The sequence below is a fragment of the Cucurbita pepo genome, chromosome 8, assembly GCF_057944985.1.
Source record: "Cucurbita pepo subsp. pepo isolate OVF chromosome 8, ASM5794498v1, whole genome shotgun sequence".
Classification (NCBI taxonomy): Eukaryota; Viridiplantae; Streptophyta; class Magnoliopsida; order Cucurbitales; family Cucurbitaceae; genus Cucurbita; species Cucurbita pepo.
Genome location: NC_141805.1, coordinates 1,116,521 through 1,142,127, shown reverse-complemented (window position 1 = coordinate 1,142,127; position 25,607 = coordinate 1,116,521). Strand labels below are relative to the sequence as shown.

Below are 25,607 nucleotides of genomic sequence, written 5' to 3'. Positions count from 1 at the left end.
ATATGTACTCCAAGAATCACATTTTATCTTTAAATTCCAACAAAATTTAAATACTTTTATTTATTATACTATTTTTAATTTATAAAATAAGAAATACCCATATTATATTTTTAAATTTCATTCAAATAAAAGAATTTTTATTTATTTTATTTTTTATATCATATTTAGAAAAATTATGGGACATATTTTATTAAGGATTTTTATAAATCCAGGTGGAAATTTGAACCATTTAAATCCCAATTTTAAAAATGAATTGTTTTTTTTTTAATTAAAAAAAAAGGAAATTACGCACGTGCGAACCCTTGATAATACACCAACTGGCAATTGCGCCTAAAAGCCTTCATTCAGTTCAATCTAATTCTTCTTCTCTTTCTTCTTCCAAACTCTTACAAATCGCGACACCTTCCATAATTTCCTTTCATCATTTGCAAGAAGCTCACTGTGATGTCGATTCTAATGATCAGCAGGAGGAAGATTTTTCCGATGAGTGCTTGGGCCGCCGGTCGCCGGTTACTCTTTCCGGTGGCCTTCCTTGGTCCATCTGCTTCAATCTCTCAGTTGCCGTCGGAGCAGACGCCCAAATCGCTTTCAGAGACATATCGTACACTTGCATGCCCTAGTTTCTGTAGACCGGGGCTTCATTCGCCTGTTAATCGCTTCGAGGTGAGTTTGATGGTTGGTTTTTTATGCTCTGCTTGTTGTTTTCCTTCTGTTGTTAGCATTGGTTATTGTGATCTTAAAACTCAATCTCCATTTCGATTTTTTTGGATCCTGAGATAGCAGCGGTGTCGATGACTATGTTTTGTTGTGATCTTAAATCAAGTCCTAAGATTAGAAATGAGGTATTTGATATGTAATTGCGGAATTGGTTCTTTTTGTAGGCGAGTATAAAAGGAGTTTCGAAGGTCTGTCGATTTTCAAGCCAGGCCTTGGACGGTCTTCCAGTTTTTAGGACGGTGGATGTGCCGTTGGCTCAAACTGGTGAAGGGATTGCTGAATGCGAGCTTCTTAAATGGTTTGTGAAGGAGGTGAAACGCTCAATACCTTTTTCCTTCTTTCATGAGGGTTCTTTTTATCTTCTTCTGTTTCTTTTATTTGTATTTCACGTTTTATGATACCCTTCGTGAAAATGATTGAGACTTGGTTGATTTCTTCAAACGCTTATGTAATGCTCTAAAGCTCAATTCGTTGTACATTGATTGATTGGACAATTTCTTGTTAAACGTAGATGAACATTTGTACTTAATCTCTTGGCAGGGGGAGGAAGTTGAAGAATTCCAACCAATTTGTGAAGTTCAGAGTGACAAAGCAACGATCGAAATAACTAGTCGATACAAAGGAAAAGTTAGTCGACTTCTATATGTTCCGGGTGATATTGTGAAGGTGAGGTTTCAACACTTAATTGTCATGAGTTAGAACTCATGAAAACTTTTCATTTTTTGTTGGTGGAGAGTAGAAAGAATCTTCACGTATTGAAATGAAAGTCTATTTTCTGGATAATCATTAAGTTGCTGGCGTACAAATGAACAGGTTGCTATACATTTTGTTTCCTTTACATTAAAATGTTTTAGCTTGTGGGCTTCTAGCTGATGTCTAATTGTTTTATGTTGTAATTTTTAACCTTGATACCGTTTCGGAAAGAACGTTGTCCATTCATGAAGAGGCACTTCATTGGTAATTAATAATAATATGGTATTCTAGAGATTAAACAGAAAAGATACTCTAATACTTATTGTCAAATTTTATCACAGGTTGGAGAAACTCTTTTGAAACTACTTGTTGATGAATTCGAGGATGGAACTCCGGTTTCAGGGTTAACTGAAGAGCATTTGGCTAAACCTGAATTAGTGGTTTCTCAACTGGACAAAAGTAAAGGAGTTGGAGTTCTGTCCACCCCAGCTGTTCGCAGTCTTGCAAAACAATATGATATCGATATAAATGATGTCCGTGGAACTGGTACAGATGGAAGGATATTAAAAGATGATATTCTCCAGTATGCTGTCAAAAAAGGAATTATTGAAGAACAGCGTGTTTCTTCTGCTCCTAGTCCTAAAGAGCAATTAGTTGAATCAGAAAATTACCCGAATGCACAAGATGAAGTTCGGTGGAGCTACGAGGATAAGAAAGTTCAATTGAGGTACTAATTTAATAGCTTTTACTTGTATAGGAACTATGAAGTAGACCTATAGAATCATGCATTGTGGTGCTTTACGGCTAGAAAGTAACTCCTCTTGTTTTCATCACTATTAAGTAGGCCAATAGAATCAGCCCACTTGGAAAACTAATATGCCTTGAAGTTTGATTTCAGCTGGCAAAATAGTTAATTTGTTTGCCATGTAGTGACTGTATACATTTGTTGTTGTGTGATTGATTGTTGCGTTCAACTGATACGTGGTTTGTTTCCAGAGGATATCAACGAGCCATGGTTAAATCTATGACCATTTCTGCAAAAGTCCCCCATTTTCATTATGTAGAGGAGATCAATTGTGATGGACTTGTGGAACTTAAAGCATGTTTCCAAGAAAATACGACCGAACCAGATGTCAAGCACACTTTTCTTCCATTATTGATCAAGTCGCTTTCTATGGCAATGAGCAAATATCCAATGGTAAATAGTTGCTTCAATGAAGATTCATTTGAGGTCACTCTCAAAGGTATGCAGTAGGGAGACATTGAATTGAAAACGTTAAAGAATATGATATCCCCCAGATTGTTGTGGTCAATGCCGTAGATCTCATCATTTTAAATTAGAATTCTTTCCTTGTTCTTACCTGAATTAAAGATTCATTTACTTTTGCTTGTTGTAGGCTCCCATAATATCGGAATTGCCATGGCTACTCCAAATGGTTTGGTTGTGCCGAATATCAAGAGTGTCCAATCTCTTTCTGTATTGGAGGTTTGTAAATCACCTCCTACGATCTTTTTTTTTGCTTGGTGGTTCGAGCTTTTTTGTTTCTTAATCGAGTTTGTAAGGTAAGGTTGAACGCTGGTCTATTTAAATCTATGACATTGAAGTCGGTCGATACTCGTTATGATTTGATTTCAGTCCGCTGTTCCTTAGTCCATCATTTACATTTTCTTTTCCATGTCATAGATTGCTTAAACAAGCCATTCTTTGTCAATGGTTTCACTGAACACTTCACTTTCAAATGCATTTGCTTAGATCACAAAGGAGCTTTCTCGCTTACAACGACTGGCAATGGATAACAAGCTTAGTCCTGTCGATATATCGGGCGGGACAATAACCTTGAGCAATATTGGAGCCATTGGTGGAAAATTTGGTTCCCCTCTGCTCAACTTGCCTGAAGTGGCCATCATTGCAATGGGTCGAATCAAGAAGGTTCCACAGATTACTGAAGATGGGGACGTGTACCCCGCATCGATCATGACGGTGAGAAACCTTAACAATCTCTCGAACAAAACCCAGAAAAACAATATATTATTTTCTTACTTGGTAACTGATCCAAGCCTCTTTTCGCAGATCAACATTGGCGCAGACCATAGAGTATTGGATGGAGCAACAGTGAGCAAGTTCTGTAACGAGTGGAAACGGTTCATTGAAAATCCAGATCTTCTCATCTTGCATATGAGATGATGATCATGGAAAGTTAATGTATTTTAATTAAATAAATTTGAAATAGAATCCAAATGATCTAATAATAATTATGGTGAAGTTCAACAGATATTTGACTGAAAAAATTGTAGGGCTTTACCCCAAAGGGAGCCCTTCCAGAAATTCTCGAAGGCCAGGGGCGAGCCCAGGCCTACGAGGGGGTTTGGAAATAGTTTTCAACCAGCAATTGACGCGCCTCGGTTAGAACCTCACTAGCTGCGTCATTGCCCCAAGCGCAAAGATGAGGTAACCATTACTTCCTCTACCTAATTATATGCGTTCTGTGTTTGTCCATTGTACCGTTTTTTCGATGTGGGACATTGTTTTAAGCTTTTCTTTCTTGGAAAATGGGCCTGGCCCATGAGCCTACATCTGGCGAGCTGTTGAGGCTAGAAAATTAGATAAAATATGATCCAAGCCACCTATTTAATTTTCCAAGTAAAATCGTTTGACCCATGATTCCAACAATTATGAGCAATTGAGGGAATATAAATCCCTTGAATTTGCATCCTGTGGAAGAACAATCTAAATCTGGTTTCTCGAGGGGAAGTGATCTGAAATAAAGGCAGAAATCCGATTCTCTAGAAGTAGTAGGCGATGGAAAGCAAAAATGACTCAAATTTTGATGAAAAAGAGCCAATAAAACTGTTTCGTCGATGTTGAGAATATGTTAAAATTTGATGTTTTTGACGTAAATTTTGAAGAAAAAGAGGCTATAGCACTTTATATACAGGTTTAAAATCGAACCTTAAAGATAGAGGAATTCTCCACAATAAGAGAGACAACCTCGATCTAATGCCTGGCCACCCATCACATTATTCCATATGGATATTCTTACATAACCCTTCCATATTTGCATCATCCAAACACTTCCCTTCGCACAATACATAGAAAGCCAATAACCCATCAATCAGCTTCAACAATAATGGATTTGAGATAGAACTGTGGAAGAGAAGGCTCTGCTGTAATCTACAGAGGACACTGAACAATAATAGCAACGAAAACACAAGAACAGAAACTCCAGACTCAATGCCACTTTATTCACTTGATCCTTAAATAGATGCCAACAACTTAGACTTGGTTTACTAAAGTTACATGGATAAGATAATACATACTTCTACATTCAATAATTAGAAACTTTCATACTCATTATCCCAACGAAATGTTGGTACTCAATACTACAACTAGCTGTGTTGAATTGCTCTATAATATGCAAACACTCGACTAACCTGTACATTAAATTATTGTCATCGGTAGCTTGTTCAATCAACCGGTTCGACCAATCGAGATCTTCGTCTCCTCTTGCCTTCGGGACTGCACTTAAGGCCCCCAACCTTTCCCAGATTTGCAGGAAGTTTGTGATTCTGTTGTGACAAGTCCCTCGTCCTAGATCCGTTGAGAGTATTTCTACTCTTATCTGGGGATGTGGGTCTCTTTCTTGAGGTTTGATGCTGTGTTTTATCGACCCGTTTATGGGGAATAAGCTTAACATGGAATGGATTCACAGAAGTATAGCAAATCGATTCCCCATGAACACCACTCTTTTCCAGCTCCACATCTCCATTGTTCACCTGAAGATGATCAATCAACTCAAATTTTCATGAAACTAAGAAAGATTCATAGAAATTATAAGCTTTCTATGATGTTTGTTTAGAAGATCACCAATTGAAGTAGAGCGGAAAAGCTTCGTGCCACATTGTACTTCTCCTGCCCTTCAACAACATCAGAAAAAGACATGACACCTCCTCCTTTGTCAGCTTCACCAGATAATTCTTCAACAATCACTTTGCCATATTCATGAATATCAAATGGAGGGTGTTTGTCCTATCACATAAACAGAAGAACTGAGTATCGGCTATGCACACGACAAATTAGAACTGAGGTAGCAGAAGAAACATTAGATATCATTACTTGCTCTTCCATGTTGTGTTCAATGTTCTGCTTCCATGTAGACACTCGAGAGGTCATTTCTGTCTGCTTCTCAGTCTCAGAAAAGCGTGCAAGGAGAGCGTCCTAAAAAAACAAGGCAGGATTTGCATAAGTGGATGTGGACTTCCAAGTTTTGTACTCTTCACTGTTATAAATTCCAAGCATTTCTGCCAGTCTATCAACTAGAATAAAGTGCATAATATCTCATTTTTTGAAGACATTTAAGTGCATGTGCTGTGAGATCCCACATCGATGAGAGAAGAGAACGAAGCATCTTTTATATGGGTGTGTAACCTCTCCCTAGTATACGCGTTTAAAAAACCTTACTAGCAGTGGGCTTGGGTCGTTATAGCTACCTTATGATGAGGATTGTTGAGAGGGAGTTCCACGTTGGCTAATTAAGGGAATGATCGAGTTTAAAGTAAGAAATACATCTTCATTGGTATGCGACCTTTTGAGGAAGTCGAAAGCAAAGCCATGAGATCTTATGCTCAAAATGGACAATATCATACCATTATAGAGAGTCGTTATTCCTAACACCTTATAAATCTATTAGAACAAATTCTAGCACAGATGAACAAACCCGAACCTACCCACGTGCCCACGTGTTAAGACCTTGAACAAGTTATTTTCCACATGGGCTCGATAACCACACAAGATATTCCAGATCATCAAGAAAATGTAAACGAACAGATGCAAGTGAAAAAAAACTTGGAAAAATGCAGTGAGAAATTCACAGTCAGCACTTACAAGATGAGAGCGACAAAGATCTTCTAGAGTTGATCGACAATCTGGAATTTCAGGTTCATATGCTTCACCATTATCAAAATGAGAAGCATCATGCTGCATAAAAGCCATGAGTTAACAACAAAAAACAATTCAGGACAATAGTCACCGCACCACAAGAACATGTTCTAGACTTGACTCAACCTTTTCATTCCCAAAACACATGTCCTCATCCATATAGTGATTGTCGGGATCATCAGTGTCAGGGGAATTGGCATCTTCAAAACCATTATCAATATTGGCATGTTCTACATCAGAAGGGGAATCACAACTTCTAAGACCTTCATAGATAAGTGAATTTCGCAGCTGGAGTCACAATAGCTAGTGTCACTTGTCTCTCATCAACCATAAGAAATACTTGATTAATAGCAACAAGCCGCAAAAAACTGTACCTTTTCATATAACAGAGCAGAATTGGATTCTTTATGTGTATCAAATCCATGGTTCTGTCCTTCCCAAATCTTTGCGAACTCTGGACTAATTGGGCCATGTAGTTTTGCTAGTGGAAACAAAGCAGCTACAGACTCATGCTTAACAGAATTGACATAATTCTTTTTGAAAGCTTTGACTGCCAGACAGTAAGAACAGACAAAGAAACGTTGGTTCTAAGCATAGATTAATAGCAAATGAATGCAAGTAGAAATGGGTCAACAAGACAACAACCTTTCCTAAATGGTTTTACTTTTAAATCTCCTGGTTCATGTGGATTCAAAGGCTTCCAAGGATCATCATCATCATCAGAGTCAGAGTCATTTGAATCATCTGGTTCTGAATTTCCAATATCCATATCAAATTCATGATTTTCATCAGCAAAATTATCACAAAATGGAGGATCTGAAGGCGTTGATTGAACATTATTAGCACACTGAGTCTTTCCTATAGATGACTTCTGCATATGTCCTCCAGATCGTCTAGAGGACGGCGACTGATAACCCCGGCGGGTCGAGCTGCCCCGACATCCACCATTATGGCTTTGACCAAACTTATTACCACCATTCAGAAAATCTTGAACTGCTACAGCATCACATGGATCTAAGAGAATGAAGTCTTGGAAAATATCACTAGCGGTGGCCAACTGAATAATTAAAACAAGTTATGATTAATTTTCAAATGCTATAAAAAGTAAAGAAGTTAATTGCTTATAGCAACTAATTACCAGATATGAATCTAGTTCCCCATTGTCACCAGATGCATCCAAGCAGTCGCCTTCAAGAACAACTAAATTTGCTGGAGGCTTTACAGTTTGATGTAACCAAGCATCTTCTTTGGTGCTCTCCAAGCTATTCTTTTGGTCAACTGCAATGAGTGGATTTGAATTATAACATGAAACATCATTTTATCTGAATGTTCCACTAGTTTTACAATGCCATGAATTGATAAGCTACCAGGCACGTCCTCTGAAACCCAGTATAGGTCGTTTTCATCCTCGGCAATTTTATGAGAACCATCATGTTCAGCTTCGGTTGGTGTTCCTTCCAAATTATCCTGCTGCCTGTTTGAATTAAAAAGTAATGAAAATGACTAAAAGAAAGAAAAATAACACAGCACAATCTCAAGCAATAACTTCTCCGCTTTGGCTTGGTACGTATTGCCGTCAACCTCACGATTTTAAAACATGCATATTCGGGAGAGGTTTTCACACCCTTATAAAGAATGCTTCATTCTCCTCTCCAACCGATGTGAGATCTCACAATCCACACCGCTTGGGGACCCAGCGTCCTCGCTAGCACACCGCTTAGTGTCTGTCTTTGATACCATTCATAACAACCTAAGCCCTAAACCCACGCTAGTAGATATTGTTGGCTTTGGCCTGTTATGTATCACCGTTAGCCTTATGGTTTTAAAACATGTCTGTTATGGAGAGGTTTCCACACCCTTATAAAAAATGATTCGTTCTCCTTCGTTCCCCTCTCCAACCAAAGTGAGAAAGTGAGATCTCACTGGCAATGTAATCTAAATTTTAGGTCCTACTCAAACCATGAGAATTTATACAATTAGGTGCCAGATTTCTAATATCCACATATCGGGCACTAATTAAAAAGCTAAATTGAATACAACAATCAAACCTTTTTTCAGAAAGGAACTCCAAAACTCGCAAAACTAACGAGTAAAGGTATTCAACCTTACGACTATACACTTGAATCGAACCTTGAAGAAGCAAAGCAGCTACACCCTCCAGAAAAAATTCGAAAACAACACAGTCAGAAACATCCAATCTTTCACAATTCAAAACATCAATGACCTAAGACAGTAAGAGGACGCTGACCTTCAGCAAAATTGACAGAAACGTGGTTCTCATCTTCGCCGGACTGAAGCTCACCGGAGCAAATCTGCAACAGATAACTTTCGAGCTTCTCGGCGAGGTCCACTTCCCAATTCAACCGAAGGTCACGCTCCGGCTGCAGCAAGTGGAAAGCAGCCTCTCCACCACCGCCGGATTTACTAGTCATCTTGAGATCCAAAATTGAAACGCCGCTTTGCTATGTTGGTGCTGTAACTTCAAATGGAGTCCTAGGGATTGCAATTTGAAAGAAAAATCTGACAGCCTTTGGAAGAACACTTAAATTTACCTGAAGATAGCGCTCGAAATGAAGAGAAGACGAAAAAAGCTAATCAATTGCCCAGTACTGTTCTTAGTTTCCTGTTGCTCTGCCGATTTGGGACTGAACAAGATTCAAATTTGTTCCGTTGGTCGCTTTCCCGCTCGCTCGCAAACAAAGCCGATGGAAATGATGCGGTAAAGATTTTGGGCTTTTCGTGCGTTTGTTAACCTGCCACTCTCGGCCTTCCATAAACTTTTGGGCTTTTCCGAGTAATTGTTGGGCCGTAACTCTCGGCCTTCTATAAATTTTCGGCTTCGCAATGTTTGGGCCTTCCTCTTGGGCCGGTACTCTCGGCCTGCTATAATCTTTTGGGCTTTTCAGAGTGTAACTCTCGGCCTTCTATAAAGTTTTGGGCTTTTCCGAGTTCAAGTTGGGCCGGACTCTCAGGACTCTAGTCCTTCTACATACGTTTGGGCTTCGTAATTTTTGGGCCAGGACTCTGGGCCTTCTATAAAAGTTTGGGCTTTATCGAGTACAACTTGGGCCGGACTTTCGGAATTAGTCATTCTACAAACTTTTGGGCTTCATAATGTTTTGGGCCGGAACTATCGGTCTTCTATAAACTTTTGGGCTTTTTCGACTCAGTCCTCTAAAATTTTTGGGCTTACAACTTTAAATATGTTCAGTATACAATATAAAAACGGTATTTTGATAAAACAAATGTGAGATTCCTTTTGTAAAAAATTTCTAATCATTATTCAATTAATATTTAAACATTTTCAAATTTCTATATGAAAATTAATTAATTAAAAAATAATAGTTCGATAAATGGGTTAAAATTAACAATAAAGTAAATAAAAATTTATTGAAAAACAATGCTTCAAATAATGGTAAAATTAAAACAAATGGCATGTCAGAATTAGAATTATTGGGGCTGAGTCCGACATTGGTTAATTTAGTGGAAGATATTATCTAATATTATCTAAAAAGAAGAACCCATAAAAAATAAAAAAAACATGTTGAAAAACCTAATTTGAGGGAAAATCTTTTTATTCAAAATTCATAAACTCAATCATTCTAAATATAAATGGAGAAACAACTCTCTTCCTCTCTTTGTTTTAGATTAGGTCTTCATCATGCCTGAACTATATGGAACTCCGGTGGGCTTAATCCAGGGATTACCACGAATAAACAATGCAGGAGTAAAATCAAGGGCATGCTTCGCTGTGATCTGTTTAATTCCCTTCCACTTGACTCGATCTTTCGTTGATGCACCAGGTCCCCTATTATTGAACTCTGAGTAAAATAGAGTATTGAGAGCAAAATTTCCCATCCATGGAAGCCACCCTTCAGGTTGGATCAAGTCATCAATTTGAGATTCCATGATGATCGTTCTTGAATATGCTTTCCATGGACGACCAAGATAGGCCTTGTTGATATGGCGGACAGGGAAGTAGTCGGGGTCGGAAGAGATGACGCAGTTTTGGAGGATAATAGCAGTGGGCTCTTTCTTTTGGGTTCGGCCTTGGGCTGTGACAATGCATTTTTGATTTTCCAATGGCTTCCTCACGAAGATCTTACAATTTTGTAACACGACGGCGGCATTGCCAAAAATGAAGTCGATGGTGCCAGTGATGGTGCAGTCTCGATAGAACTGACGGTGGGCATGAGTGTAGAGAGTATCTTGATAGCCGTCCATTCGACAGTTATAGAAGATTGACATGTCAGATTGAACTCGGAGTGCAACAGCTTGGTGCTTTATAGCCCCAGCTGAGTTCTCGAACCACAAGTCTTTTCCGATGAAGTTGGTTCCAATCACCGCTGTTAAGAATATGAAATCATGTTAAATTCGGTTGTTGAGTTTGTATGAATACGATTATAAACTGAATTTGTATGAATATGATTATAGGAAACTTACAAACGGTAGCAGTTTTGAATGTGGATGTTCCATCAGCAAAGTTTTCTCTAGCAGTGATCTTGGTCTTAGTCGGGCCATCTCCAATCATCATGACATAGGTCGTCTTTTTGTCGACCATTACTTGCTCTTCATAAACTCCTTCCTTGATATAAATGACAAAAGTTTTATTGCTCTTTTTTGGGACATCTCGAAGGGCTTCGGTGATTGTCTTGTACTTTCCACTTCCGTCTTTAGCCACCACCGCATCCGCCTTGACATTGGCTCCAGTGGTTTGGAGTAGCCCCCGTCTATCGTTGACCCAAGATGGCACTTCCTCCTCTTCCTTGGATTCCGCTGTTCGCAGTTCTCGTCCCAATGGTGGCAGTCCCAAGCTTTCCCATAAGGAGCTCACAACGGATTTAACTTCACCCACCATCTCAATCGCATTGGCAGTCATTTCTTGTGACAACTTCAACAAGTGCTTCATCTTTTCACCAGTATCACCAGTAACATTCTCAAACCCATCTAAGCAAGTTACCTGATACGTCAATGCACCACTCAACCAAATCCTAAGATCCTCAATGTAATCATCCATTTTACTAAAATCAAAAGTCTCAGTGATTTTATCAAAAGATAATAGAAGATCGTCAATGGCGTAATCCATGAGTTCGCTGCAATCGTCAAGCGCCTTCTTGGCCATGGGGTCATTGGCAGTTTCTTTCAGGGTTGTGGAATTTTTGATGGCAGATTTGATCTGCTCAACTACGTAATGGAAGCTTGCCTTGATTAGCTCACGTGGGTCTTCTGAGTCCGTTTTGGACTTCGCCAAGGCTTCCTCGCAAGTCTGGCGATAATCAGTGGGTTCACAAAGAGTCTTAATGGCGCTAGACCTCTCAGAGTGCTCTTCCGCGCCATTGACACCATTAACCATCGCAACTACAAACAGAGATAACAACCCAAACAGGGCAGCAGTCTTATTGATCTTGCATCCACCGCCATCATATGCCATGTTTCTCCGCTACAGTCTTCAAGCTGTTTTTTCTTTTTTATTTATTTTTTTAACTTGCTATTTGAAAATAGGAAGTTGCTGCTTGATTTGTTTTGTTCAACAAATGGACTCTTTTTATATGGAAAGATTTTAACAGAACTCCTAAATAAAATTATTTATTAAAATTATGATTTTTCCTAAATTTAGATGAAAAATGATTATTTCTAAAATTAAGATGTAATTTAGTTAATTTTTGCGAATTTTGTGTTCAAAATCTTCCGTGGTTATGCTAAATAATTAAATTAATTTTTTTCGGAGTAATTATTAGTTATTTTGTAGAAGTTAATTAACTCAGATGAAATTAATATAAAAATTGATTGAGTTGAAAAAATGGCGATTTGTTTCTTTAGTTATGTTAAAAATTCTTATTTAATTTTTTTTAAATAATTCGTAGAATTGTATTCTACTACTAATTTAACATTAATTTTTATTGAAATTGATTAAATAATAATATTAATTATTGGGCCAGGACTGTAGTCCTTCTATAAATATTTGGGCTTCTTTAGTGTAGGTTTTGGGCCTTGACTCTCGGCCTTCTATAAAGCTTTGGGCTTCATCGAGTTTAGTTATTGGGCCAGTCCCTCTATAAACTTTCGGCTTCTCGGCCTTTTATAAATGTTTGGGCTTTTCCGAGTGTAATTTTTGGGCCGGGACTCTCGGCCTGCTATATACTTTTGGGCTTTCGAGTGTAATTGTTGGGCCGGCTCTTGTCCTTATATAAGCTTTTGGGCCGCAACTCAGTCCTTTTACGAACTTTTGGGATTCTTCTAGTGTAATTGTTGGGCCGGAGCTCGGCCTTCTATAAAAGTTTGGGCTTTTCCGAGTTCTAGTTGGGCCGGACTGTCCATTAAAAAAATTTGGCTTCCAACTTTAAATATTTTTAATAGTTTTTAGATTTCCCTTTTTCACCGTCTCGTTAACTGAAAGTGTGTCTGAATTTTGCAATATGGTTTTTGAAAAAAACAAAAAAAGTTCATATAAAACTCATAAATAGTTCAGATGGTTAAATAATAAAAACTTTTGTATAACCTTCTGAAATCGAGTAAATGTGCAATCCAATAGCGGTAGGGACCGTGGCACAAAAAATAATATTGTTTATGTAAACTCAAAACCCTAAACCCTAAACCAAAAAATACCCTAAACCTTAAACCCTAGACTCTAAACCCTAAATCAAAAAATATCTAAACCCTAAACCCTAAATCCTAAACCTAAAAATATTTAAACCCTAAATCCTAAACCCTAAACCAAAAAATACCTAAATCTTAAATCCTAAACCTTAAACTCTAAACCCAAAAATAATAGTTTCGATAAAATAGATATCCAGACTTATTTTTTTTTTTTATAATTGATGGAATTACTAATGCGGTGGGTAGAAAGTATTTAAAATAAATAGTTCCTTTCCATTCACTCGAATCTCTTCCATTTCATCGATTTTGTTCGGATCCTCAACCAATCAAGCTACTTTCCCTGTAGTAGATTGTGAGTGGGTCTGTTGTCCTCCTCATTATAGTCCTCCCAAAATCAATAACATTTCGTCGGAATAGATCCTGTCTTTTCACCTTAGTAGATCCTATGCATAGTGAGTACTATAGCGCCAATCTTGACTACTAATAAAATCAAACTAGAAACCAAAAATCGGAATAGAAGGTATAATGTTTCCAAATTAGTCCAACTTATCATTCCATTACTAGTCGATTAGATAAATATAGAATTACAATAAAAAAAATGAAATAAATATAGATAAATATAGAGTGGAATGGAAAAGATAGAAAATCAATAGAAAGAGTAAAAAAACTTATATTAGATACCGTTGTACATCTTTTTTATTACATGATGTACTTCTCGAAAAACATTGGCGCCCGTGTCAACAAGGTGCTCTACCAACTGAGCTTTAGCCTTTGTGCTTGTGATACATAACTCAAAAACAAGAGAAGAGTAACAAATGTTTAGTCCAAATCGAGTGTCCATTTAAGGGCTAAAAAAAATCCATGGATGGGGTAATGGGTTAAAAAAAAAACACAAAGTCATATCAAGAAGAGAGATCAAATCAAAAAACAAAAATGTGACAAACCTCTCATTGATCAATTAGAGGGAAAAATCTTTTTATTCAAAATTCATATGCTCAATCATTCTAAATATAAATGGAGAAACAACTCTCTTCCTCTTTGTTTTAGATTAGGCCTTCATCATGCCTGAACTATATGGAACTCCGGTGGGCTTAATCCAGGGATTACCACGAATAAACAATGCAGGAGTAAAATCAAGGGCATGCTTCGCTGTGATCTGTTTAATTCCCTTCCACTTGACTCGATCTTTCGTTGATGCACCAGGTCCCCTATTATTGAACTCCGAGTAAAATAGAGTGTTGAGAGCAAAATTTCCCATCCATGGAAGCCACCCTTCAGGTTGGATCAAGTCGTCAATTTGAGATTCCATAATGATAGTTCTTGAATATGCTTTCCATGGACGACCAAGATAGGCCTTGTTGATATGGCGGACAGGGAAGTATTCGGGGTCGGAAGAGATGACGCAGTTTTGGAGGACAATAGCAGTGGGCTCTTTCTTTTGGGTTCGGCCTTGGGCTGTGACAATGCATTTTTGATTTTCCAATGGCTTCCTCACGAAGATCTTACAATTTTGTAACACAACGGCGGCATTGCCAAAAATGAAGTCGATGGTGCCAGTAATGGTGCAGTCTCGATAGAACTGACGGTGGGCATGAGTGTAGAGAGTATCTTGATAGCCGTCCATTCGACAGTTATAGAAGATTGACATGTCAGATTGAACTCGGAGTGCAACAGCTTGGTGCTTTGCAGCCCCAGCTGAGTTCTCGAACCACAAGTCTTTTCCGATGAAGTTGGTTCCAATCACCGCTGTTAAGAATATGAAATCATGTTAAATTCGCTTGTTGAGTTTGTATGAATATGATTATAAACTGAATTTGTATGAATATGATTATAGGAAACTTACAAACGGTAGCAGTTTTGAATGTGGATGTTCCATCAGCAAAGTTTTCTCTAGCAGTGATCTTGGTCTTAGTCGGGCCATCTCCGATCATCATGACATAGGTCGTCTTTTTGTCGACCATTACTTGCTCTTCATAAACTCCTTCCTTGATATAAATGACAAAGGTTTTATTGCTCTTCTTTGGGACATCTCGAAGGGCTTCCGTGATTGTCTTGTACTTTCCACTTCCGTCTTTAGCCACCACCGCATCCGCCTTGACATTGGCTCCGGTGGCTTGGAGTAGCCCCCGTCTGTCGTTGACCCAAGATGGCACTTCCTCCTCTTCCTTGGATTCCTTTGTTCGCAGTTCTCGTCCCAATGGTGGCAGCCCCAAGCCTTCCCATAAGGAGCTCACAACGGATTTAACTTCACCCACCATCTCAAGGGCATTGGCAGTCATTTCTTGTGACAACTTCAACAAGTGCTTCATCTTTTCACCAGTATCACCGGTAACATTCTCAAACCCATCCAAACAAGTTACCTGATACGTCAATGCACCACTCAACCAAATCCTAAGATCTTCAATATAATCATCCATTTTACTGAAATCAAAAGTCTCAGTGATCTTATCAAACGATAATAAAAGATCGTCAATTGCATAATCCATGAGTTCGCTGCAATCGTCAAGCGCCTTCTTGGCCATGGGGTCACTCGCAGTTTCTTTCAAGGTTTTGGAATTTGTAATGGCGGATTTGATCTGCTCAACTACGTAATGGAATCCTGCCTTGATTAGCTCACGTGGGTCTTGTGAGTCGGTTTTGGACTTCACCAAGGCTTCCTCGCAAGTATGGCGATAATCAGTGGGTTCACAAAGAGTCTTAATGGCGCTAGACCTCTCAGAGTGCTCTTCCGCGCCATTGACACCATTAACCATCACAACTACAAATAGAGATAACAACCCAACCAGGGCAGCAACCTTATTGGTCTTGCATCCACCGCCATCATATGCCATGTTTCTTCGCTAAAATTTTCAAGCTGTTTTTTTCTTTTTTTTTCTTTTATTTTTGTTTGGTTGGGTAAATGAAAATGGGAAGTAGCTGACTTGATTTCTTATGTTCAACAAATGGTCTCTTTTTATATGCGAAAATTTTAACAGAATTCCCAAATTAATTTTAATATCGTTAGAGTTGGAGCATTCTGGACCAGTAATTTTTACAGTAAAATCATAATTTTTTTTACCCAAATTGAGCGATTATTTCTAAAATTAAGATGAAATTTAGTTAATTTTTGCGAATTTTACGTTCAAAATCTTCGTGGATTGTGGTAAACAATTAAAGTAAGTTTTCTCTCTTCTTCTGTGTAATTATTAGTTATTTGGTAGAAGTTAATTAACTCATATGAAATTAATATAAAAATTAATTGAGTTGTAACATTGGTGATTTATTCTTTAATTAATTATTATGCTTCAAATGTTCAATATTAAAATAATTCATAGAATTCGATTCTATTATTAATTTGACGTTAATTTTTATTTAAATTAACTAATAACAATAATTTTTATGAGATGGAATATGACCCTATTTTCATAATTTATAGAAAAGAATATTAATAAAGATTTTTGTTTCTAAAGAAATCAACAATAATCTAATAATTGTGACTAATTTTTAAAATTTATTAAAATTAATTTTAAAATTACAGCCACAATTCTAAAATTAATATTTTTATAAATTAATTGTATTTAGACATTTCCTTGTGATTTTTAGTTTATTTTGTCTCTTCATTTTATTTAGACATTTCGTTAATATGAGAAAATGAAAAATCATCCATTCTAATTATAAAATAAATTAGATTTTTTTTTACCATAGAGTTAATAAATCAAATATGTCAATTTAAACATACAAAAGTTTCATAAATTTCAGTAATTAAATACTTCAGTAAAAGTAAAAAAAAAAAAAAAAAAAAAAAAAAAAAAAACATAACTTTTTAACCTATATTCAAACTATATATTTTATGTCAGGGTTAATATATATATATTTTTTAATGTACTAAAAAATGTGATAAAACATGATTTTAAAAAAGAAAAAAAAAAATAATAAAAATAGAAGTATAATCTAATAAATGTATATAATAAAAAATTAATATAACGACTAGAATTATATCTAAAATTACTTTTTATTCAACATTCTAACTATTTTTTATTTAAAAAACTTAAAACAATATAGCAACTTCTAAGCAAATATTATATCTAAAAAAATCGAATATTTAATTAAAAGAGCGAGTATTTAATTAAAAAAAAGAGCGAGTATTTAATTATAATATAATTAAAATATTGAAGATAATCTACGAAACTAAAATATATTAATTCTTTAAAATTAAATTATTAATTCTTTAAATTTAAAACTAAAATATATTAATCAAAGTTAAAACATATTTTAAAAATAAAATATAAAATTAAGAGTATTAATTTAATGTATGTATATATTATTATTATTATTATATTCACTCATATGTAAAAAGAATAGTCGACCACCTCATGGATTATTAAAAATAATATTTTAATGAATTTTTTTATATAATTTCAAGAATTATCTTACAAAAATGAAGCAATATTACTTAAAGTATCTCATTCTAACAACACAAAAATGAATACATTCTTATTAAATATATATTTAAACCTTATTTTATTTTCAATTTAATACCTATTATTTAAACTTCTCTAAGTAGATTTATACTGCCATCATGCCGGAAGTGTACGGTACTCCGGTGTGCTTGATCCAAGGATTACCACGAATAAACAATCCGGGAGTGAAATCAAGGGCGTGCTTTGCTGTGATTTGTTTAACTCCTCTCCACTTGACTCGGTTTTGGGTTGCTGCACCAGGTCCTCTATTTTCGAACTCGGAGTAAAATAGAGTATTGAGAGCAAAATCGTCCATCCATGGAAGCCATCCTTCGGGCTGGATCAAGTCATCGATTTGGGATTGCATGATAATGGTTCTTGAATATTGCTTCCATGGGCGGCCAAGGTAGGCCTTGTTGATATGGCGGACGGGGAAGTAGTCAGGGTCGGAAGAGATGATGCAGTTTTGGAGGACTATTCCGGTAGGCTCCTTCTTCTCGGTTCGACCTTGGGCTGTGACAATGCATTTCTGATTGTCCATTGGTTTCCTCACGAAGATCTTACAATTTTGGAACACGACAGCAGCATTGCCAAATATGAAGTCGATGGTACCAGTGATGGTGCAATCTCGATAGAACTGACGGTGGGCATGAGTGTAGAGAGTATCTTGATAGCCGTCCATTCGACAGTTATAGAAGATTGACATGTCAGATTGAACTCGGAGTGCAACAGCTTGGTGCTTTATAGCTCCAGCTGAATTCTCGAACCACAAGTCTTTTCCGATGAAGTTGGTTCCAATCACCGCTGTTAAGAATATGAAATCATGTTAAATTCGGTTGTTGAATTAGTATGAATATGATTATAAACTGAATTTGTATGAATATGATTATAGGAAACTTACAAACGGTAGCAGTTTTGAATGTGGATGTTCCATCAACAAAGTTTTCTCTAGCAGTGATCTTGGTCTTAGTCGGGCCATCTCCAATCATCATGACATAGGTCATTTTTTTGTCGACCATTACTTGCTCTTCGTAAACTCCTTCCTTGATATAAATGATAAAGGTTGTATTGCTCTTCTTTGGGACCTCTTGAAGGGCTTCGGTTATTGTCTTATACTTTCCACTTCCATCTTTAGCCACTACCACATCCGCTTTGATGTTGGCCCCAGTAGATTGGAGTAGCCCCCGTCTATCATTGACCCAAGATGGCTCTTCCTCTTCTTTAAGCACTCGCCCTAGCCCTATCGATGGCAGCCCCAACCCTTCCCAGAGAGAGGTGACAATGGATGTAAGCTCACCCACCATCCCAATCCCATTAGCGGTCATTTCCTTCGATATCTTCAACAAATTCTGCATCTTTTCACCCGTATCACCGGTAACATTCTCAAACCCGTCCAAACAAGTATCTTGATACGTCAATGCACCACTCAACCAAATCTTAAGATTCTCAGTATAATCATTTATTTTATTGTAATCAAAATTAGCAGTAATTTTATCATACGATAATAAAAGATCATCAATTGCATAATCCATGAGCTCGTTGCAATCATCAAGTGCCTTCTTTACCATAGGGTCAGAGGCAGCTTCTTTCATAGTGGTGGAATTTCCAATAACCGATTTGAGATGCTCAATGGCAGCATGGAATCCTGCCTTCATTAACTCACGTGGGTCTTCCGAGTCGGTACGCGAATTCACCAAGGCTTGTTCGCAAGTTTCACGGTAATCAGTGGGTTCACACAGAGTCTTAATCTCTTTCTGAGAGGTAGACTCCTCTTCCGAGCCACTCACACCATTAACCATGGCAACTAGGACCAGAGATAACAAGCCAACCAGAGCAGCCTCCTTGTTGTTGCATGCCATGTTTGTTCGCCACAAATTTTCAAGCTCTTTTGTTTTGTTCTTGTAGGACCGCTGCCCTGTTTTTATATGTGAAAATGTTTGAACCATTCTCGACCAGTAATCCGCTTTTTAATTTTTATTTAAATAAATGTTGACCTTTTCTTATATAAATTTAGCTGGGTATTTATTCTTTTAAAAAATTAAGATTAAGGATTTAATTAATTAATTAATTTAGGAGAATTTTGTGTTCAAAATCATAGGTGATTATGCTAATTAATTAAATTAAGTTTATTAATTTTTAGTAGAAATTAATTAACTCAGATGAAATTAATATAAAAATTAATTGAGTTGAAAAATTGGTGATTTATTTCTTTAATTAAGCTAACAATACGCCTTGCTTCAAATATTCAATTTTTAAATAATTCATAATATCAGACTCTTTTATTAATTTGAAGTTAATCTTAATTAAAATTGGTTAAATAGGAACATATTTTTATAATTTATAGGAAATACATCTTTAAAAATATAAAGACTAAAATAAAATTAAAAATGGTATTACATAAGTTAAATCTTCTAATATATTTTAAAAAAGTTTCAAATTAATATTTTTATAAATTAATTAGTGATTTGTAGTTATTACCGTGGTAAAGTAGTTAAAAAAATTATCATATAATTCTATCTAGATAAGTTAAAAAAAAAAAAAAAAAAAACATACTATTAATTTATGTTAATGTTTTCATCTACATTGTTAGGTTGGAAGATAATCTCTTGGACAATTATAAATGTCAAATTATATTTTTAAATAGAAAATATAAATTAATTTTATAGAAATTCAAGTTATAATTAATACTGATATTTTTTTTCTTTTATTATTAATTAACAAATAGAGAATTAGGTGTTGGTCTGAATTAGGTCTAAAAGACGATAATTAGACACGGTCTAGCATTCTAAATTTTTTTAATTCTAAATTTTCAAAATTTTCTATTGAATTTTGTGTTCAAATCTTCGTTAAATTATGTTTAAATAATTAAATTATATTTTTATTTGAGTAGTTATTAGTATGATTTGTTCTTTAATTAAACTAAAAATTAATTAAACTAAAAATAACTAATAATTCGAGGACGAATTAAAACAAGAATGTTGAGAACCCTCGTAAATGAGAGGAAAAAATCTTTTTATTCAAAATTCATATGCTCAATCTTTCGAAATATAAATGGAGAAACAACTCTCTTCCTCTCTTTGTTTTAGATTAGGCCTTCATCATGCCTGAACTATATGGAACTCCGGTGGGCTTAATCCAGGGATTACCACGAATAAACAATGCAGGAGTAAAATCAAGGGCATGCTTCGCTGTGATCTGTTTAATTCCCTTCCACTTGACTCGATCTTTCGTTGATGCACCAGGTCCCCTATTATTGAACTCCGAGTAAAATAGAGTATTGAGAGCAAAATTTCCCATCCATGGAAGCCACCCTTCAGGTTGGATCAAGTCATCAATTTGAGATTCCATGATGATCGTTCTTGAATATGCTTTCCATGGACGACCAAGATAGGCCTTGTTGATATGGCGGACAGGGAAGTATTCGGGGTCGGAAGAGATGACGCAGTTCTGGAGGATAATAGCAGTGGGCTCTTTCTTTTGGGTTCGGCCTTGGGCTGTGACAATGCATTTTTGATTTTCCAATGGCTTCCTCACGAAGATCTTACAATTTTGTAACACGACGGCGGCATTGCCAAAAATGAAGTCGATGGTGCCAGTGATGGTGCAGTCTCGATAGAACTGACGGTGGGCATGAGTGTAGAGAGTATCTTGATAGCCGTCCATTCGACAGTTATAGAAGATTGACATGTCAGATTGAACTCGGAGTGCAACAGCTTGGTGCTTTATAGCCCCAGCTGAGTTCTCGAACCACAAGTCTTTTCCGATGAAGTTGGTTCCAATCACCGCTGTTAAGAATATGAAATCATGTTAAATTCGCTTGTTGAGTTTGTATGAATATGATTATAAACTGAATTTGTATGAATATGATTATAGAAAACTTACAAACGGTAGCAGTTTTGAATGTGGATGTTCCATCAGCAAAGTTTTCTCTAGCAGTGATCTTGGTCTTAGTCGGGCCATCTCCAATCATCATGACATAGGTCGTCTTTTTGTCGACCATTACTTGCTCTTCATAAACTCCTTCCTTGATATAAATGACAAAGGTTTTATTGCTCTTTTTTGGGACATCTCGAAGGGCTTCCGTGATTGTCTTGTACTTTCCACTTCCGTCTTTAGCCACCACCGCATCCGCCTTGACATTGGCTCCAGTGGCTTGGAGTAGCCCCCGTCTGTCGTTGACCCAAGATGGCACTTCCTCCTCTTCCTTGGATTCCTTTGATCGCAGTTCTCGTCCCAATGGTGGCAGCCCCAAGCCTTCCCATAAGGAGCTCACAACAGATTTAACTTCACCCACCATCTCAAGGGCATTGGCAGTCATTTCTTGTGACAACTTCAACAAGTGCTTCATCTTTTCACCAGTATCACCGGTAACATTCTCAAACCCATCCAAACAAGTTACCTGATACGTCAATGCACCACTCAACCAAATCCTAAGATCTTCAATATAATCATCCATTTTACTGAAATCAAAAGTCTCAGTGATCTTATCAAACGATAATAGAAGATCGTCAATTGCATAATCCATGAGTTCGCTGCAATCGTCAAGCGCCTTCTTGGCCATGGGGTCACTCGCAGTTTCTTTCAAGGTTTTGGAATTTGTAATGGCAGATTTGATCTGCTCAACTACGTAATGGAATCCTGCCTTGATTAGCTCACGTGGGTCTTGTGAGTCCGTTTTGGACTTCACCAAGGCTTCCTCGCAAGTCTGGCGATAATCAGTGGGTTCACAAAGAGTCTTAATGGCGCTAGACCTCTCAGAGTGCTCTTCCGCGCCATTGACACCATTAACCATCGCAACTACTAACAAAGATAACAACCCAATCAGGGCAAGAACCTTATTGATCTTGCATCCACCACCATCATATGCCATGTTTCTTCGCTACAAATTATCAAGCTGTTTTTTCTTTTATTTATTTATTTTTGTTTTGTTGTGTAAATAAAAATGAGAAGTTGCTGACTTGATTTCTTTCGTTCAAGAAATGCACTCTTTTTATATGCAAAGATTTTAACAGAATTTCGAAATTAACGTTAATATTGTTGGAGTTGGAGAATTATGGACCAGTAATTTTTGCTTTTTTTTTTATTAAATAAAATTATAATTTTTTTGTACCTAAATTTAGCAATTATTTCTAAAATTAAGATAAAATTTAATTAATTTATTGCGAATTTTGTGTTCAAAATCTTCCGTGGTTATTCTAAATAATTAAATTAAGTTTTTTTTTTCTGAGTAATTATTAGTTATTTAATAGAAGTTAATTAACTCAGATGAAATTAATATAAAAATTGATTTGATTTAAAAAATTGGTGATATGTTTCTTTAATTAAACTAAAAATACACCTTATATTTATTATGCTTCAAATGTTAAATATTTAAATAATTCATAAAATCAGACTCTATTATTAATTTGAAGTTAATGTTTATTAAAATGAGTTATTGGTATTACAATAAATTAAATCTTAAAAAATATTATCCCTAAGATCTTCAAAATTGGTAGTTATTTTCTCTTTATTTATTTAAAGTCAACACAATATATAATCCCTCAAAATTTTGGTGCAAAAGTAGTTAAATAAGATTATCGTATAATTCTTTCTAGATAAATAAACAAAAATAAAGAATTAAATTATAAAATATTTCAAACTACAAATATTAAATTATTATACAATAAAATTAATAAATTAAATTCTTAATACTCAAAACTCTTAATATGGTTATGTGAGGGATAGATGACGTATTGTTCTTTTAGATTTAATCCAAACCAGCATCTTAGTCTCTATCCCGTCGTTTTAGCACAGTTTTAAAATATTAACAAATAGTTAAGAATAATATTGTAATTTTTAATCAAAAAAATTATAGAATATCTTCTCTAATTTATAATAACTAATAATTATTCAGAAAAAATGAATTAATTTAATGAATTAAAAATTTAGATAAGAAAAAGTTGCTATTGGTTGAGAATGCATCAACTCTTAACTATATTAACATTAATTTAGGAATTCGGTTAAAAAATTTAGCGTATAAAAACAGTTCATTTGTTGAACGGAAGGAATCAAGGCAGCAACTTCCCATCTTTTATTAGCCAATAAAATAAAACAAAAAAAAAAAAAAAAAAAAAAAGAAGCATTTTGAGATTTGTAGCTAAGAAACATGGCGTATGACACCGGTGGATGCAAGAACAATAAGGCTACCCTGGTTGGGTTGTTGTCCCTGTTTTTGGTTGCCTTGGTTAATGGTGTAAGTGGCGCCGGAGAGGACACTGGCTCCTCTAATGCTGCCATTAAGACTATATGTGAGCCCACTACTTACCGTGAAACTTGTGAAGAAGCCTTGGTGAAGTCCAATGTTGACTCAAAGGACCCACGTGAGTTAATCAAGGCAGGATTCCATTTTGCCATTGAGCAACTCAAAGTGGCCCTGCAAAATTCCCCCACTGTGAGAGCAGCCGCTGCCGACCCCATGGCGCAAAAAGCAGTTGATGCTTGCGACGAGCTAATGGATTATGCAATTGATGATCTTTTAGTTACGTTTGATAAAATGGCTAATAGTTTTAGTTTACACCAAATAAATAATTATCTTGGAAATATTAGGATTTGGTTGAGCGGTGCATTGACATATCAAGAAACTTGTTTGGATGGTTTCGAGAATGTTCCTGGCGATACTGGTGAAAAGATGAAGAATTTGTTGAAGACGTCAAAAGAAATGACCGCTAATGGGCTTGTGATGGTAGGTGAGATTACATCCCTTGTGAGCTCTTTGTGGCAGGCCCTAGGACTTTCAAAGGGGCGACAACTTCGAACAGATGAATCCAGTGAAGAATTTCAAGACGACGAGCCATCTTGGGTCCATGAGAGGCGAGGGCTGCTCGAAGCCACTGGAGCTAACATCAAGGCGGATGTGGTGGTGGCTAAAGACGGAAGTGGAAAGTACACGACAATAACCGAAGCCCTTCAAGAGGTCCCAAAGAAGAGCAATACAACCTTTGTGATTTACGTGAAGGAAGGAGTTTATGAAGAGCAAGTGATGGTGGACAAAACAATGACCTATGTCATGATGATTGGAGACGGCCCGACTAAAACCAAGATCACAGCTAGCAAGAATGTCATTGATGGAACACCCACATTCAAAAGTGCTACCTTTGGTAAGTTACCATCTAGTTTATATTCATATTCATACGAATTCAATAAGTGAATTTAACATGATTTCATATTCTTAACAGCGGCTGTCGGAACCAACTTCATCGGAAAAGACTTGTGGTTTGAGAACTCAGCTGGGCCTGAGAAACACCAAGCTGTGGCACTCCGAGTTCAATCTGACATGTCAATCTTCTACAATTGTAGAATGGATGGCTATCAAGATACTCTCTACACCCATGCTCATCGTCAATTCTTTCGAGATTGCACCATCACTGGTACTGTTGATTTCATCTTTGGCAATGCTGCAGTTGTGTTACAAAACTGTAAGATCTTCGTGAGGAAGCCAATGAAGGGTCAAACATGCCTTGTCACCGCCCAAGGCCGAACCCAGAGAAAAGAACCCACCGGTATTGTCCTCCAAAACTGCCAAATCTCTTCCGACCCTGACTACTACCCCGTTCGCCATACTATCAAGTCCTTCCTCGGTCGCCCATGGAAGCTGTATTCTAGAACCGTGGTGATGCAATGCCAAATCGACGACTTGATCCAGCCTGAGGGGTGGCTTGCATGGGAGGGCACATTTGCTCTCAAGACTTTGTTTTACGCAGAGTTCGATAACAGAGGACCTGGTGCAGCAACACAAAATCGGGTGACGTGGAGGGGAATTAAACAAATCACAGCGGACCACGCGGTTAAGTATGCCCCTGCGTTGTTTATTGGTGGTAATCGGTGGGTCAAACAGACCGGAATTCCGTACAGTGGTGGGTTGATGACAATCTAAAAATGAAGGGAATAGATTTTGTGGGCATTTTTGTTTAAAAATATTAATCTGTAGTTGATTTTAAGATTTTGAATAAAAAGATTATTTTTTTGGTAATTTGGATTCTTTATATTGCCTTAAATCGACTTGCAACAATTTTTAAATTTTTAAATATTTTACCAGATATATATATAATATTTATTTATGTATTTATTTTGAAAAAAATGCCGTCAAATAAAAGCTTTTTTAAAATCATGTTTTTATCATTGAAGTCACCCTAAAGCTCAAAAGTGTCGTGACCAAGAAACCACCGGTATCGCTAAGTCTTCTTTTG

At 36.4% G+C, this 25,607-nt stretch overlaps 7 protein-coding genes and 1 non-coding gene across 9 annotated transcripts; 2 read left to right on the top strand and 6 right to left on the bottom strand.

The window, feature by feature from the left end:
- Positions 1 to 330: 330 nt before the first annotated feature.
- Positions 331 to 3,683, top strand: BCE2 (2-oxoacid dehydrogenases acyltransferase family protein). Its single transcript, XM_023684971.2, has 8 exons — positions 331 to 663; positions 882 to 1,028; positions 1,258 to 1,383; positions 1,752 to 2,137; positions 2,407 to 2,654; positions 2,808 to 2,896; positions 3,164 to 3,391; positions 3,482 to 3,683. The coding sequence occupies exons 1-8, from the start codon at positions 445 to 447 to the stop codon at positions 3,593 to 3,595; spliced, it is 1,557 nt and encodes a 518-aa protein (XP_023540739.2). The 5' UTR covers positions 331 to 444; the 3' UTR covers positions 3,596 to 3,683.
- Positions 3,684 to 3,705: 22 nt separating this feature from the next.
- Positions 3,706 to 3,856, bottom strand: LOC111801244 (U4 spliceosomal RNA). Its single transcript, XR_002816118.2, has one exon. It is a non-coding gene; the product is annotated as a U4 spliceosomal RNA (small nuclear RNA).
- Positions 3,857 to 4,627: 771 nt separating this feature from the next.
- Positions 4,628 to 9,053, bottom strand: LOC111799846 (condensin-2 complex subunit H2). Of its 2 annotated transcripts, none has more exons than XM_023683326.2 (11): positions 8,595 to 9,053; positions 8,395 to 8,494; positions 7,714 to 7,820; positions 7,485 to 7,624; positions 6,992 to 7,403; positions 6,721 to 6,896; positions 6,473 to 6,634; positions 6,293 to 6,385; positions 5,525 to 5,626; positions 5,276 to 5,437; positions 4,628 to 5,184 (listed from the first exon to the last, which is right to left on the bottom strand). In XM_023683326.2, exons 1-11 carry the CDS (start codon positions 8,776 to 8,778, stop codon positions 4,876 to 4,878), a joined length of 1,947 nt encoding a protein of 648 aa, XP_023539094.2. In that variant the 5' UTR covers positions 8,779 to 9,053; the 3' UTR covers positions 4,628 to 4,875. The 2 variants fall into 2 exon arrangements, with proteins under 2 accessions (XP_023539094.2, XP_086982500.1); XM_087126374.1 differs by having other exon boundaries at positions 8,395 to 8,501; positions 8,595 to 8,773.
- Positions 9,054 to 9,977: 924 nt separating this feature from the next.
- On the bottom strand, positions 9,978 to 11,855 carry LOC111800041 (pectinesterase-like). The gene is made up of 2 exons (XM_023683617.2): positions 10,790 to 11,855; positions 9,978 to 10,692 (listed from the first exon to the last, which is right to left on the bottom strand). The coding sequence occupies exons 1-2, from the start codon at positions 11,775 to 11,777 to the stop codon at positions 9,995 to 9,997; spliced, it is 1,686 nt and encodes a 561-aa protein (XP_023539385.2). The 5' UTR covers positions 11,778 to 11,855; the 3' UTR covers positions 9,978 to 9,994.
- A 2,024-nt stretch (positions 11,856 to 13,879) lies between these two features.
- On the bottom strand, positions 13,880 to 15,857 carry LOC111800040 (pectinesterase-like). Its single transcript, XM_023683616.2, has 2 exons — positions 14,787 to 15,857; positions 13,880 to 14,689 (listed from the first exon to the last, which is right to left on the bottom strand). The coding sequence occupies exons 1-2, from the start codon at positions 15,772 to 15,774 to the stop codon at positions 13,992 to 13,994; spliced, it is 1,686 nt and encodes a 561-aa protein (XP_023539384.2). The 5' UTR covers positions 15,775 to 15,857; the 3' UTR covers positions 13,880 to 13,991.
- A 1,491-nt stretch (positions 15,858 to 17,348) lies between these two features.
- LOC111800039 (putative pectinesterase/pectinesterase inhibitor 21) lies at positions 17,349 to 19,271 on the bottom strand. Its single transcript, XM_023683615.2, has 2 exons — positions 18,284 to 19,271; positions 17,349 to 18,186 (listed from the first exon to the last, which is right to left on the bottom strand). The coding sequence occupies exons 1-2, from the start codon at positions 19,239 to 19,241 to the stop codon at positions 17,489 to 17,491; spliced, it is 1,656 nt and encodes a 551-aa protein (XP_023539383.2). The 5' UTR covers positions 19,242 to 19,271; the 3' UTR covers positions 17,349 to 17,488.
- A 1,191-nt stretch (positions 19,272 to 20,462) lies between these two features.
- On the bottom strand, positions 20,463 to 22,329 carry LOC111800969 (pectinesterase-like). Its single transcript, XM_023684907.2, has 2 exons — positions 21,265 to 22,329; positions 20,463 to 21,167 (listed from the first exon to the last, which is right to left on the bottom strand). Exons 1-2 carry the CDS (start codon positions 22,250 to 22,252, stop codon positions 20,470 to 20,472), a joined length of 1,686 nt encoding a protein of 561 aa, XP_023540675.2. The 5' UTR covers positions 22,253 to 22,329; the 3' UTR covers positions 20,463 to 20,469.
- Positions 22,330 to 23,479: 1,150 nt separating this feature from the next.
- Positions 23,480 to 25,390, top strand: LOC111800962 (pectinesterase-like). Its single transcript, XM_023684898.2, has 2 exons — positions 23,480 to 24,518; positions 24,597 to 25,390. The coding sequence occupies exons 1-2, from the start codon at positions 23,528 to 23,530 to the stop codon at positions 25,292 to 25,294; spliced, it is 1,689 nt and encodes a 562-aa protein (XP_023540666.2). The 5' UTR covers positions 23,480 to 23,527; the 3' UTR covers positions 25,295 to 25,390.
- Positions 25,391 to 25,607: the final 217 nt, after the last annotated feature.

What these genes read in the sequence shown, in the direction of transcription:
- LOC111800040 (XM_023683616.2), bottom strand. Translation starts at nt 15,774, where the DNA reads ATGGCATATGATGGCGGTGGATGCAAGACCAATAAGGTTGCTGCCCTG. An exon ending in ATTCAAAACTGCTACCGTTT is followed by an intron (nt 14,690 to 14,786) that starts GTAAGTTTCCTA and finishes TATTCTTAACAG; the next exon opens with CGGTGATTGGAACCAACTTC.
- LOC111800039 (XM_023683615.2), bottom strand. Translation starts at nt 19,241, where the DNA reads ATGGCATGCAACAACAAGGAGGCTGCTCTGGTTGGCTTGTTATCTCTG. An exon ending in ATTCAAAACTGCTACCGTTT is followed by an intron (nt 18,187 to 18,283) that starts GTAAGTTTCCTA and finishes TATTCTTAACAG; the next exon opens with CGGTGATTGGAACCAACTTC.
- LOC111800962 (XM_023684898.2), top strand. Translation starts at nt 23,528, where the DNA reads ATGGCGTATGACACCGGTGGATGCAAGAACAATAAGGCTACCCTGGTT. An exon ending in ATTCAAAAGTGCTACCTTTG is followed by an intron (nt 24,519 to 24,596) that starts GTAAGTTACCAT and finishes TATTCTTAACAG; the next exon opens with CGGCTGTCGGAACCAACTTC.
- BCE2 (XM_023684971.2), top strand. Translation starts at nt 445, where the DNA reads ATGTCGATTCTAATGATCAGCAGGAGGAAGATTTTTCCGATGAGTGCT. An exon ending in ATTTGAGGTCACTCTCAAAG is followed by an intron (nt 2,655 to 2,807) that starts GTATGCAGTAGG and finishes TGCTTGTTGTAG; the next exon opens with GCTCCCATAATATCGGAATT. An exon ending in AATCTCTTTCTGTATTGGAG is followed by an intron (nt 2,897 to 3,163) that starts GTTTGTAAATCA and finishes GCATTTGCTTAG; the next exon opens with ATCACAAAGGAGCTTTCTCG.
- LOC111799846 (XM_023683326.2), bottom strand. Translation starts at nt 8,778, where the DNA reads ATGACTAGTAAATCCGGCGGTGGTGGAGAGGCTGCTTTCCACTTGCTG. An exon ending in CTGCTCTGTTATATGAAAAG is followed by an intron (nt 6,635 to 6,720) that starts GTACAGTTTTTT and finishes TTGTGACTCCAG; the next exon opens with CTGCGAAATTCACTTATCTA. An exon ending in AACACAACATGGAAGAGCAA is followed by an intron (nt 5,438 to 5,524) that starts GTAATGATATCT and finishes TTTATGTGATAG; the next exon opens with GACAAACACCCTCCATTTGA.
- LOC111800969 (XM_023684907.2), bottom strand. Translation starts at nt 22,252, where the DNA reads ATGGCATATGATGGTGGTGGATGCAAGATCAATAAGGTTCTTGCCCTG. An exon ending in ATTCAAAACTGCTACCGTTT is followed by an intron (nt 21,168 to 21,264) that starts GTAAGTTTTCTA and finishes TATTCTTAACAG; the next exon opens with CGGTGATTGGAACCAACTTC.
- LOC111800041 (XM_023683617.2), bottom strand. Translation starts at nt 11,777, where the DNA reads ATGGCATATGATGGCGGTGGATGCAAGATCAATAAGACTGCTGCCCTG. An exon ending in ATTCAAAACTGCTACCGTTT is followed by an intron (nt 10,693 to 10,789) that starts GTAAGTTTCCTA and finishes TATTCTTAACAG; the next exon opens with CGGTGATTGGAACCAACTTC.